The 12,928-nt window shown below is 33.9% G+C and overlaps 3 protein-coding genes across 4 annotated transcripts; all 3 read right to left on the reverse strand.

The window, feature by feature from the left end:
- Positions 1 to 1,303: 1,303 nt before the first annotated feature.
- LOC120071579 (bidirectional sugar transporter SWEET10-like) lies at positions 1,304 to 2,848 on the reverse strand. Its single transcript, XM_039023916.2, has 5 exons — positions 2,694 to 2,848; positions 2,508 to 2,544; positions 2,220 to 2,430; positions 1,976 to 2,137; positions 1,304 to 1,871 (listed from the first exon to the last, which is right to left on the reverse strand). The coding sequence occupies exons 1-5, from the start codon at positions 2,737 to 2,739 to the stop codon at positions 1,440 to 1,442; spliced, it is 888 nt and encodes a 295-aa protein (XP_038879844.1). The 5' UTR covers positions 2,740 to 2,848; the 3' UTR covers positions 1,304 to 1,439.
- A 4,510-nt stretch (positions 2,849 to 7,358) lies between these two features.
- On the reverse strand, positions 7,359 to 9,007 carry LOC120070593 (bidirectional sugar transporter SWEET12-like). Its single transcript, XM_039022401.2, has 6 exons — positions 8,841 to 9,007; positions 8,710 to 8,746; positions 8,406 to 8,616; positions 8,161 to 8,322; positions 7,966 to 8,085; positions 7,359 to 7,886 (listed from the first exon to the last, which is right to left on the reverse strand). Exons 1-6 carry the CDS (start codon positions 8,893 to 8,895, stop codon positions 7,569 to 7,571), a joined length of 903 nt encoding a protein of 300 aa, XP_038878329.2. The 5' UTR covers positions 8,896 to 9,007; the 3' UTR covers positions 7,359 to 7,568.
- A 1,940-nt stretch (positions 9,008 to 10,947) lies between these two features.
- On the reverse strand, positions 10,948 to 12,882 carry TIM8 (translocase inner membrane subunit 8). Of its 2 annotated transcripts, XR_005479993.2 has the most exons (3): positions 12,690 to 12,882; positions 11,284 to 11,554; positions 10,948 to 11,105 (listed from the first exon to the last, which is right to left on the reverse strand). XR_005479993.2 is itself a non-coding variant. In XM_039022402.2 (2 exons), exons 1-2 carry the CDS (start codon positions 12,735 to 12,737, stop codon positions 11,369 to 11,371), a joined length of 234 nt encoding a protein of 77 aa, XP_038878330.1. In that variant the 5' UTR covers positions 12,738 to 12,882; the 3' UTR covers positions 11,131 to 11,368. The 2 variants fall into 2 exon arrangements, 1 of the variants encoding a protein (XP_038878330.1); XM_039022402.2 differs by lacking the exon at positions 10,948 to 11,105 and having other exon boundaries at positions 11,131 to 11,554.
- Between the last annotated feature and the right edge of the window lie 46 nt (positions 12,883 to 12,928).

The raw sequence follows: 12,928 nt of genomic DNA on the forward strand, positions 1-12,928 counted from the left end.
TGAAAAATTATTTCTTTGTCTTATAATCTTGATCCAAGTTTGTTTGTTTGTTTTTTTTTTTTTTTTAAAAAAAAGGTAAAAAATTAGGTCATAGCTAAATTACAGAAATAGCAAATAGTACTCAAAACCTTGTTTTAAACAGATTTATCGAGTAAAAATATATATTTTAAACCTAATCTATAATCATGGGACTATAGGGTGTGTGTATATGTGTGTGTATATATATATATATATATATATATATAGAATGTTGCGTTTTTTGGAATTTTGTTAGTTAATTCTTTTGAAAATAATGATTATTGAATACGAGACAATTATATCCAGCTCAAAGAAATATATTTGATTTATTTTTGGAATATGCGTCTAAATTAGAAGCAAGTAAACGTTAAGATTGTTTAGGAAAACCTAATGATTTTATTGGGACAAAATAGATTATCGTTGAAGCTCAGCAATATCTATATCTAGAAAACTAGAAATTACACACATTAGCTTTGTATATATGAGTTGGAAATTAATGTCCATTAATTATCAACCGGTTGGTGACATACAGCTGATCACTTATTAATGTATTATCTCATTGGCTCAAAGTTTAAAAGTTTGAATGTAATTCATTCGTACGTATTGTTAAATTTAAAAACAAAAAAAATTTGTCTATGATAATTTATAAAAAAGAATTTGAAAAAATAATATTTATTTCTCAAACTGGGTGATATATACGGCCTAAATATTTATGTTACCCGATTAGATATTTATGAAGAAGATGAAGGGAAGCCAATTGTGTAAACTATGTTACAAAAAAATATTGATAGATATTGATAGATTTCTATCGGTGTTTAACGATGATAGACTTTAATCAGTTTCTATCAGTGACAGACATTAATAGTTTTATTTAATTTTCTATTTTTGAAAATGATATATATAGATATATGAAAGGAAAAGTATGAGGTAATTGTGAAGTAGTAGGGTAGGGTTGAAACAATTTGCGTTTAGCGTAGGGTGCAAGGAAGATAGAAGATATATAAAAAGGCAATGAAAAGGAATGAAGGAAAAATATAGGGATCCAAAAAAGTGGAAGAATTAAACGTTAATTGATTAAGAAAACCCAAAGACCAACCAACGTAAAAAGTTAGAAATGATTACAAATACAATAATACAAACAGCAAACATAGAGATATGAAAGAGAGGCCCCACCGGACATGGGGATTGGGTTTAAGGCCTCTCTTTGTACATTTTGTGGGTTACGATACGACGTCGGAGGTGGAGGCTACAAACAAAACAAACACAATAATACTACTTACTATACTATATAGTCTATACTAATTACTAATTAGTAGTGAACCAACCATGAACCCAAATTAAAACTAAACTAAACTAAACTAAACTAAACTAAGAACAGCAATTAATTGATTTGACCGGTGACCGGTGCATTTGGCATTCAATTAGTTAGTTATGATGTCTTGATCTTTCTTCTTTTGAATATTGTCGATGACGGCTTCTACCACGACGTCGACCACGTCGACGTTTGGCTGAAGAACCGCGACAGGGTTTAGTTCTGTGCAAACCATGGTTCCAAGTTTGACGGCATCGATTATTTGTTCCGACAATTCGTGAAGCTGCGGCGGCTTTGCTACAGCGGCCGCCTGATCCTTGATTGGGATATTATTATTGCCTTTGTTTGCACCACAATTCTTGAATATTACGTAGAGGATCATCTGAATTATGCCAAACACGAAGCCAACCACGTTTGGTAGCGCAATGTAATAGTCTTTGAGAAGAAGGCCATAAAAGAACCACATGACTGCATTCAGTGTGAGAAAGAATGAGAGCGCAAAAGGCATGTACTCCACGCTCTTCGTCTTTATCACTTTTCCCTGCACGTGCATATCCATTTATTAATTATTCCCTTGATCTATATATAAGATTAATAATAATCAACAGAAGTTCAAGTATATATATATATATATACACACATTACCATGATGAAAAGGGGTGCAGCGAAGACACTGAGATTGAACACCAAGCATATCCACCCAAGAACTTTGAGACGCTTCTCTCCTTTGGCCAACACCATTGTCAAAGCCAGCATCAACCCGAACCCCAACACATTTAACAACAATATCACCTTAGCCGTTTGGAACTGCATGCACCAAACAAAGATCATCAATATTATATCATAATTCCAATAATGAAATTAAATTAAAATGACGATCAGTACTTACCCTTAACTTTGTTGGGGCGTAGAAAATAAAAAGAAGGATGTAAAGAGTCTCAATGACACAGCCAAAGGAGTTGATGGTAATGAGAAAGGTTGCGTTTGTTTTGAGAAGAGCATAGTAAATCCAAAGCATAGCACTAAAAAGCGCAACCACATAAGGTACAGACTGATACCCTTCCGCCGACTTCTTCTTGTATATCTTATAAAATGTTGGCCTGCATTAATAATCCAATTAGTAATCAAAATCATATAATGTAATTAAATTATGGTAGCAAGTTTAGCTTGTGCTTACAGTGGAGCTAGGAACACCATAAACGAGATAATGTTGCCTGCATATACACATAATAAACCCCAAAATTAATACAACATATATACATGATACGCATGCATGCAGAACACACTTAGCATTGCTGCTAAATGGTTTTACGTACAACACAATAATGCATACGAGGATATAATAGGAAGAGTTGGTATATACCTAAAAGGCCAAAGACAAAAGCCAGGGTTTGGGGACTGATGGCCATTGGCTAGCTAGTAGCTTTAGCTAGATCTCTCTCTGTGTTTCAAGTATTGAAGTAGAGTAGAGATGGAATCAAGGGTTGGCAGTGAAAATAAGAGTTGGGGAAGAGAGGGTTTTTATAGTGAGGAAAAGGGAATGGGCCGGGTTGAGTTCACCAAATGCCAAGTGGGTAACACCAACTTCCCCTAACACTTTTACTTAAATTTAATTAAGCCTATATCCCCTACCCCTTTTCCAGTTGTGTATGTGTTCAATACCGGAGTTGGTATTTACCATATTGGCTCTATGATATAATTATATACATTGGGCCTCTCATCTTTTTAATATAGATCCGGCCTACATATACATCTATTTATGTCCTCTTTTAGTTTACCTTAATTAATACCCTATATCATCCTATAATTATGTAAACTCTTGAGCAGCAATAATATGCTTATTTGTCAGTACCAATGGATGGTACATCCACACAAATAAGTCCATCCCCACCCATGTTTTCTTTCTGATGTGTCACCCACCAAATGGTTTTTAAGCCCTCCAACTCATATACACATATACATATACTTGGAATCTAAATTAAAATCAATACCATTATGTAATATATATCCCCCTTTCCCCCAAGTACTACCACCCCCCCCTCCCCCTTCTTATTACACAATACTATGCATTTGAATTGGCTTACAGCTAGCTCTAGCTACGACCCCATAGAAAAGGAAACTCTCCCATCATATTAATATGCCACACAACACACATTGTATCTTTTGTTTCTAAATTAGACACACAACTTGTGGTTATATTTGCATAAATATGAGAAAGGGTGGATTGAGCATGCATCTGCGTTTGACCAATGAAAAACCGGGTACTGTGATTGAGAGAGTTGTTTGGTTTTAATTTGCATTATGGAAAGATAAATTTGTTGATAACATAGAAACGAAAATGGGAAATATTGCTAATAATGTGTATGTGAAGCACTAGGGGGGAGATGAGAGTCCGTTACAAGCAAACCCCTTAATAAATTTTATGAGGAATGAGAGGCCTGTATTGCAGGATCGGAAATTAATTATATGCTACTCCATCGCCTTTTATTCATTTTTTTTCTTTTGATATATATGTGTATATATGTTGTGAATTGTGATTGGGAACACCACTTCAGTCCTACTCCTAGTAATTGGAATCATATTAATTCTTACTGAAGAATAATAAAAATTTGAGTGAGTAGATATTTTATAAGAGAAAGAGAGAGAGAGAGAGAGAGAGATATGGCCACTTGCTCAACTTGGGGGGGTGTTCGCATCTTGGATTGATCCAACAAGATTTACCCAGAGATTCTCTTGGAAGGCCTTTTTGATGTGTAATCGCACTTGATGGTGCTGATCCCCATCACATTTCTAACCTAATCAGACGGTGCAAAACCCACATCCCAACTCTCACCCATCATCATTATCATCATCTTTCCTTAGAATATTCTTATTATTCTACCTCTTGTACTCCTAGTTGACTTCCTAACATATATATATACTACCCCCTCCTATTTTTTTTTTTTTTTACATTCCTCATTATTTTATATTTTTCCATTCTCAAATGCCCCCTCTAATTCCCACATATTTACCTTATTAATTTACAAACAACTACTCAAATTAAATCCCCTCTTCTACACACTTCTCCCAGTCAACTTCCATTATTATTATTATTATTACCTAATTATTTCTCCATTTAAAGGTCAAAATTTGTAATTAACTAAACGTCTGATCAACAGGGTACTTATCAAATTCCTTATGGAAGGTACAATATTTCTGAACCACACAATTTTAACCTTTAGTGATGAATTATATATATCAAACATACATACATACATAATGAAAAAGTGAGGATTACAACAGATTAGGTGCTCAATTACGGCAAAATGAAGTTTGGCAAAATTTTAAATGGGGGTGTGGCAGTACAAATTCCAAAATAGACATTCTTGCCAAATTGTTTTAGTAGTAATGGAGTTTTGGAAGATTCAAGGGGAAATTCTATGGCATTAACTCGAACCAGGGATATAGTACAGCCAGCTACCAGTTTTGATATTCATTGGTTGGAGGAATAATTCTAATTAATGGATCGCTCACTAATTTCTCTTTCCTTCTACTAAAACAACAAAATTGACTTACATGGGTCCTTCCAAATTACTTATAACAAGCCTAGGTTTCGTTTCACTAATTAGTTATTTTTCAATAAAATTCTTTTCGCTTTGTTTGTTATAGTACCCAACTATTTAACTATATATTCTCCTTCTTCTTCCTCGGCCCAAAAGGATATAGTTGGTGGGATGGGAACTATAGCGATGTAAATGAATCATGATTTTTTTTTTTTTTTTTAAATAAAAATATATTTTTGTCCCTTAATTTTGTTTTTTGTTTTAATAATGATTCCTATGTTTTAAAATTTTACACTTAGTTCTTTAATTTTGAATTTCATTTCAATTTAGTCTATATTTCAAAAAGTTACAATTTCACTCTTTAAATTTGGGTTTTATTTCAATTTGGTCCATAGATTTAAAAATTTACACTTTTAACCTAAGTACTCACTTTACTTCTTTACCCTTTAGTGGTTAATGTCTATTAGTCAATTTAAAAGAATTGAAACATTACCACTAAAGAAGGAAAGTAAGTATTAAATGTAAATCTTAAAATCATAGGAACCAAATGGAAACAAAACTCAAATCTCATTGGTAAAATTGTAACATATGAAAATCCTAGGGACTAAATTGAAAGAAATCCAAATTAAGAACTAAAAATGTATCATTTTGAAATCTAGAGATCAAATAAAAACTAAACCTAAAATCTAGGAACAAAATCACAATAGTTAACCTAGAAAACAAACTTATTTTATCATTAAAAATAAACAAAAATCATTGGCTAGCTCACAATAATGTAATGGATTTTAATTATTTGAAAGAGATGGGTAAATAATATGGTAAGTATCTGACCTTACAAGATGACCTAATAGGTTATTTTAAAAGAAGTTGAGTTGTTTGGCATGGTGGTTAACCATAAGGGCTAAAGAGATCAACTGAATAATCAATCAATAAGCACCATATGGTGGGCCAATGCATAGGGGGTTGGTCATGGAGGTCTAGATAGTACTTGAAGATCGTCAACCATGCATGTCATGTGCCCCATGAAAGCTGGCCTTTGGAGTTGGCTACGACGGACAATATATGCTTTAAGTACTTAAACACAACTTTGTAGCTAATTTAATTTAGCGATTCATAATGATGTTAAGCTAAATTATCAATGGTCAAATTAACTATATGAGAGATCAATTAGTTAAGTGATCGTTACGAAATCATTTTTCTATATACATGGTCAAGTGGGTTCGAGATATTTAAGGTAGGTTGAAAACACTTTGAATTATCTACCTTCTAGCTTTCTCTCTAAGTTAATAGTGACTTGATTGTGGGAGTATTGGTGGCTAAACATCACACTAGTGCAGGATTTTGGTGTTTTGAGGGTGATCGTTCTATTCTTCAAATTTATTAAAAATTCATATCGTTGGTACCAAATTTTGGTATGACACCTAAGGCTCCATCGAGCTCAAAATAAACATTAAAATGATGATTTCTTATAAAAATTATTTTGGAGAGGGAAGGATTGTGTCCGTTTATGATTAAGGGAGAACTACGCAATTGATTACATGCATCGTCTCTTTTCGCCGAAGTTGTTATTAATTAGCCACCATGCAATGAAAATATTAACTCGTGAAAGAGATTTCATGTATCTTACTTTATTATTATCTATACACATAAATACGAAAGATTGCATCACGTACAAGATTAGTGGAACCTTAATTAAATCAAATATGATGATAATCCAATCATTAATATCACAGAATATTTAGTCTTCCTAATTAAGATACTTTGCAGCTATAGTAAATCAGCTAAGGATCACAAAGGACAAGACCGATGGGATCTTCAAGTTTAACTAATTTTTCTCCCTACCTACCTCAGTCCAATATGAAATTTTCAGCAAAATTTACCCAACTTAATCCATTTTCACTTACATGTATGTTTAATACCATCAAATTGCATTTTAAATCTACATATTTTTGTTTAATCAAAACAAATCTCTCAAAGATTCATTTAAATGAATTTTATCAAGTCCCATACAAATTTACGTTCGTCACAACACAATATGATAAAAAAAAAAATCGTGATTTTTTTAAAAAGAAAATTACACGTGTCATCTTGAAACCTTGTCAATATTTATATGGAGGGTCAGAGTCAATTTGTATATAGCTTACTAATTTTATGGAACAACTTGTATGTGATCTTACAATAATTAGATGCCAAAAAATTCATAATATATTAAATTTTAGGTAGGTAGAATGAATACCATTGATTGAACTCGTTTTCTCTAGTTTATTATTATTATTATTATTAATGGATATGAGTAGAAAATAAATTCGTTTGTTTAGTTTAGGATGCGGCTCAATATAAAATAATTTAATGCGATGGGAGGGCTGTGCAAAACAAAAAGAAGAGGAATTTTAATTAAGAATAGTAAGATATGGAAAAAGAATAGAAAGACAAGGGTTTAAGAAAGGGAAACTACTAAATGATTAAAGCATAGGAAACACACAAAGTTAGGTTTAGGTACATTTATATATATATAAATATATAAATTGTACATGGATATGGAACCTCTCTCCCGACGAACGAGTTTAGAAATACGTAAAAATTAAAGTTACTAACTAATAACAAGAAGAAGAAGACAACGACGACACTATATTATAATAATACAGATGGAGCACGGTTGAGAGGGAGGAGATTCTGTATGTTGCATGAAACAACATTCAAGCCTCACATTTGACCATGGGTGGGGCTTGGTTATTGTCCATGCAATATTTGTCATTGTTGCATATTAGTGTTGTTGGGGATAGCGATGCATGTCCACCGTTGGATTGAGGAACAACTTGATCTTGATTTTGCTGGTCCCCACTGTCGGGAGTAGTCGTCATCGTTGTCGTCGTCGTCATTACAATTTGAGTTTCGATATCGGCTTTGTGTTGTGGGAGCTTCTGCTCATCAGAAGCCACCGGCTTGGCGTTTCTGTAGATGGCGTAAAGAATCATCTGAGCCATCCCGAATGTGAATCCCAACGTGTTTGGAAGCTGTAAGTAATAATAATATAATTATTCATGAAATGATGATGATTAAACTAACTAGTAGCTAATTGATCAATTTAATTACCGCAACGTATAAATCCTTGAGGAACAAGCCATAGCAGAGCCACATGACGGCGCTGAGTGTGAGGAAAAAAGAGAGAGAAAAAGGCATGTACTCCACGCTCCTGGTACGGATAACCCTCCTCTACAATTTATAATTTAATTAAGTAACAAGAAGGAGTTAAATTAATTAAATGGGTTCGTAAATTAAATAATATACCATGATGCTGAGAGGGGCTGCAAAAACGCTGACGGAGAGACCTCCACAAATGAACCCAATCACGCGGGCTCTGTAAGCCCGCTTCACTAAAAATTGGGTCACTAACAGAATCGAACAAAACCCAAATACATCCAACAGCAGAACAAACCTCACGGTGAATATCTGCGTTTAATTAATTAATAACATTAATATATTATCAATTATATGGCATACTACATATAACTATCGAATTCGAGGAAACAAACCCGAGCCTTCTTGGGAGCATAGGCAATGTATAAAGCGATGTAAACGGTCTCGATGAAACAGCCCACTGAGTTAATAGTCATAAGAAAGAACTCGTCCGCATTCAGCGTGGAATAGTATATCAATAACAGAGCACTGAACAACGCAACCACGTACGGAATTGATTGAAATCCTTCCGTTGATTTCTTTCTACACACCCTTATAAATGTAGGCCTGCATTCAACCAATAATAATATTAATTATCTGACAAAAATAGTTCCTTCTTAAATCCTATATTCCTATAGCTATATAAATATGTTTACTTACACTGGGGCCAGAAATACGATGAACGAGAAAATGTTACCTACAAAGTTTCAACACAAATATACATCATTAGTTATATGTATATTTATCAGCTAATTAAATTGGAAGGCAGAAATGGGAATATGTGTACATACCTAGAAGACCAAACGCAAAAATCCAAGGGTTGTGATTCACAAAACTAAGAGCCATTATGTTAGTAATTTGAGGGAGCAAGATGATTGATAGAGGTCGAGGCAGAGGAGTTGAGTTATCTCTGTATGCAACCTCAAATCTCTTGCTGAAGATTAATATGAGGAGGAGGCTTATTTATAGTGTGGGTGAACTCATATTTCATGTCATGTGTGTTATTATGTGCTTTTGCATGAACAATATTATCAATAATTCAAACCATGATTACTTTATTGTATTTTAAAAGTGCCAAAACTCCACCTTTTCGATACTACATTTTTATGATATCCTTCACCTTAAAGCCTTCCTACCCAAAATCCACTTCACCTCGCCCCCCTCTCCCAACTTTTTATGTATACTTACATGATAATACATATGTATATATTTGTTTAGTTTGTCTTTTTTAATTATTCATTTTACGAAAGGAGCTCTTGAAAGGCCCAAAAGCCGGCCCAACTCGACCCCAAAATGTTACATGTGCCGTACAAATGGGGCCTTCAACTTTCACGCATATGCAGCCGTGAACAAATTTTAAAGATTAAAACGTACATGAAATGAAATCCACCAAGTTTTAGATATAATATTATTATTCAATGGAAAAAAGGGGGAGGTTTAATTGTTTTTTCATTGCAGTTATTGCGTTCTATCTTTGAAGCTTTTGGAACTCACGCGTGTGCTACAGAGAATTCAAAGTCTCCTCTGTGCAAGGTGTCACCATGTAAACTGATGAAAACTATATGCATCCAACCCCCACGAACATAAGAATATCAATAATGTCTCAAAAATGTTTCTTTACTTTCATTATTTAATAACTTTCATTAAAGGAAGAAAGCAAGAGATATTAATTATAAGTTCAGGAGGTTTTGATTGGTCTTGGTTAGCAGGTAAAGAGGGGCTTATTAGTTGGGTATGCCAGGTGTTCAGTTTGGGGACGATTACACCTTAAAAGATAAGATTTACAATTTGTTTTGTTTTGAGATTCGAACTTATAAACATTTATGCCAATATAATAATCACCACTAATCACTTAATGTTTATAATATGAATTACATCCAAAGATATTCATCAGGTGATTTCGTATGCAACTTTAGTGTGGGGTTTTCTTTTTTGTAGTAGTCCAAATACAGGTAGCTATTAGTATATGTGTGTGTGTGTTTTTTTTTTCTCATCCAGTAATGGAATTATTATTATGTTGAACGTCTACACAATAATACCCAACATATTCGCACAAGAACACAACTTGACTTGTTCCTTATTTTCTGTTATGATTCATTTTGATTTGATTTATTCGTATTACATCTAAAAGGTGAGATTCCACTCATAAGGTTTTCCCAAAAGAAATTAACCATAATAGACAGTATATATGACTTCCTACTTATACTTTGTATTAATAATTAATTGTTGGTTTATAAACACAAAAATGGCTATATTCTGTTTTCCGTGTGTGACTAGATAAGAGCCCAACATTTAGAATGGTAGACAGAAGAGACTCCAAATGGCGGATATGCTCTTGCAAGCAACTCCATACGCAATTCCTTTAAACTCTGAACATCTAAATGCTAATATCTCTTTATTACTTTATATTCATCACAGCTCTTTTCCAACTCCTTCCCCTTTTAGTTTGTATTATTAAAAACTCGTCGTGGGTTGGTCTGCTTCTACTAATCAAATTTCAGTCTGTCATTATCAGATTAATTGGAAGCTGATATAGTGGGAATTAGGGTAAATTGTAAACAAAGTGGAAAAACCAATGAAAGATAACTTTTACGGCAAAGAATATAATATAACGTTTTATCCTTTAATTTTGTTTTAGAAAATATTAATCAAACTACACAACGTAATGTTCTTAAATACAACAATAACTATGCTATTATGTTGAGATACCTTGAACAATTAAAAAAGAAGAAAAGAAAAAACCCATAATAAATTAGAAAAATATGCTCAAACAAATTCACAGCTCCTTAGTTTTATTGGTCTTAAACTATAGCCGCCTTTAAAGAGATAAAGATGGCTGAAAGTAGAGGATATTGCTTTTTTAGGTTGGAAGCAATGTCTAGGTGTTAAAATGATTCATATTGTGCAACTATGACATGTCATCTTATTAAGATGAAAAACTATTCCATGTTAGCCACTTACATGGAATGCCTACCGTTTAGCTTCATCCACACATAAGAGGCAGTGCTCCACGTTGAGCGACTTCCTCTTGCGATGTCAGAGAAGCATTCAGCAGGCTGCGGGAACGAAAGCACATTCCAATTTATAAACTCAACACATATATTGATATAACAAAAACTAAGACAGAAACCCCGTTTCAGTTTATTACTCTTCTCATCAAGATGTGTAAAATAATCTGATATAGGGAATGCATCAACTTCAAAAAAATGAACAATATTTCCAGAAATTCAGAACCTTTTTCCTATCGGTTTGAATTGAACAATAGATCCAAGAAAATACAGTCTTGTAACAAGAAAGCACGCCTCACATGTTGGATCCATTAACTGTTTTGGAATCGTTTCATAATGATGATGCTCATATCCATATAGCGTTGTGCACAGTTTGATAGACAGTTGGATTCACTAGAGCTGAACTTACTCCCTGGTGTACCAGTGATGCACTTGTCCCAACAGACACTGGTAAGCTTAGCCACCATCTCAGCAACCATAGCTCTTTGCTTCTCTTCCTGTTAACAAAATGACCAAATAATTTACCAATAGAATTAAATTTTGTCACACTGCGACAAATATAAGTCACACAACAAGGCATCCAGCCATCAAACTCGAGGGAGAAGAGGGGTCAAATCCAGATATGAAAAAAGTTGGAGGGTGTGTGGTTGAAGAGTAGGCAACACACAATTCAGTAGTCAACTAATTGCCACCTATGGTTGGTTGACAAATAAAACCGAACATCTTACATTAACTAAATCATACTTTAAAATGACATATAGCTGTAACCCCCAAGTTCAGACAAACTCCGATCTTTATAAGTGATATGAACCCATGGAATTCCAAAGAAGTACTATTACTTGCATGGCTGATAAACTCATCGAATATGTTTATCCGGAATAAATGTTTCTTTCTGTTTTCAAGAAAAAGAAATAGAAAAAACACAGAGCATTTATTGTTTCCAAATTTGTTTTTATATATAGATATTCCACACAGCAGTACAATCAAGAGGCATCTCTGAAGTCTTCGGACCAAATTTACACCTTCAAGGCTCGTCTAGGAGCAAAGTAAGAGAAGTTACTCCTCCAACCTACTGTTCAAATTCTTTGGTATAAAAATGCAACTAAATATATTTCTCCTATACTCATGTTGCAGAAAGATGGAGAACACATTTAATTCATTTCAGATTTACAGAGAAACTCAAATCTGTAGACATAATATGCACATTTCAACTTCAAGAATGTTAGCTCTGGTGAGTGATGAGTTGTGATGACATCAAAGCATTTCTTAAGACTTGTTTTTAGACTGGATCAATATAAACCTCTGTTTTACAAGGACTCTGCTCATTGCTTCTACAAAATAGTCTCTTGCAAACATATGAATACCTATTAGACATTGAGTTGACAAGAAATAAACATGACTGATATCAATTTCACCATCCTCGGATATTCTACGAACTAAGCAGGAGATGCATAAAGGCGATAAAAAGCAACCCAATAGCATATTCGTGGGAAGGAAAACTAGAAGTATGGATTTTTTTTTTTTTTTTTTAAGTTCAAATACAAGAAATGATTCAACATTTCCTTTTTAAGTTCGATCGCACGCGAATCAGAGCCTAGAAGTGGTAATTAAAAACCACGAAAATGAACTCACATTGATAAAATTCATCAGCTCCGGGGAGTTAAGGGACGAGGAATCCATGCAAACTCAGGAAGGTTGATGAGTGGCTAAAGCCCGTGAATCTGCCTGACCGTGAGTAGTGATCTGCAAAACCTGACAAACACTTAACGGATGAAGTTCCGTGAAGAGAGGGTGAAGAGATCAGAGAGGGGCAACAATGAAGAAACCTTCGAGAGGAACAGGGAGACAATGAGTCAAAAAAAGAAAGAAAA

Source organism: Benincasa hispida, chromosome 2 (assembly GCF_027475165.1).
Source record: "Benincasa hispida cultivar pf3 chromosome 2, pf3_genome.v1.1, whole genome shotgun sequence".
NCBI lineage: Eukaryota > Viridiplantae > Streptophyta > Magnoliopsida > Cucurbitales > Cucurbitaceae > Benincasa > Benincasa hispida.

Bases quoted from the DNA above. Each gene is read 5' to 3' on its own strand.
- LOC120071579 (XM_039023916.2), bottom strand. From the start codon at position 2,739: ATGGCCATCAGTCCCCAAACCCTGGCTTTTGTCTTTGGCCTTTTAG. The intron at 2,545-2,693 runs GTATATACCAAC...GTGTATATGCAG, and splicing joins TTTTGTCTTTGGCCTTTTAG to GCAACATTATCTCGTTTATG. The intron at 1,872-1,975 runs GTAATGTGTGTA...ATGCACGTGCAG, and splicing joins CTGCACCCCTTTTCATCATG to GGAAAAGTGATAAAGACGAA.
- TIM8 (XM_039022402.2), bottom strand. From the start codon at position 12,737: ATGGATTCCTCGTCCCTTAACTCCCCGGAGCTGATGAATTTTATCAAT. The intron at 11,555-12,689 runs GTGAGTTCATTT...TTTTGTTAACAG, and splicing joins AGCTGATGAATTTTATCAAT to GAAGAGAAGCAAAGAGCTAT.
- LOC120070593 (XM_039022401.2), bottom strand. From the start codon at position 8,895: ATGGCTCTTAGTTTTGTGAATCACAACCCTTGGATTTTTGCGTTTGGT. The intron at 8,086-8,160 runs GTATATTATTTA...TATAAATTGTAG, and splicing joins CAGCCCCTCTCAGCATCATG to AGGAGGGTTATCCGTACCAG. The intron at 7,887-7,965 runs GTAATTAAATTG...TATTACTTACAG, and splicing joins TCAAGGATTTATACGTTGCG to CTTCCAAACACGTTGGGATT.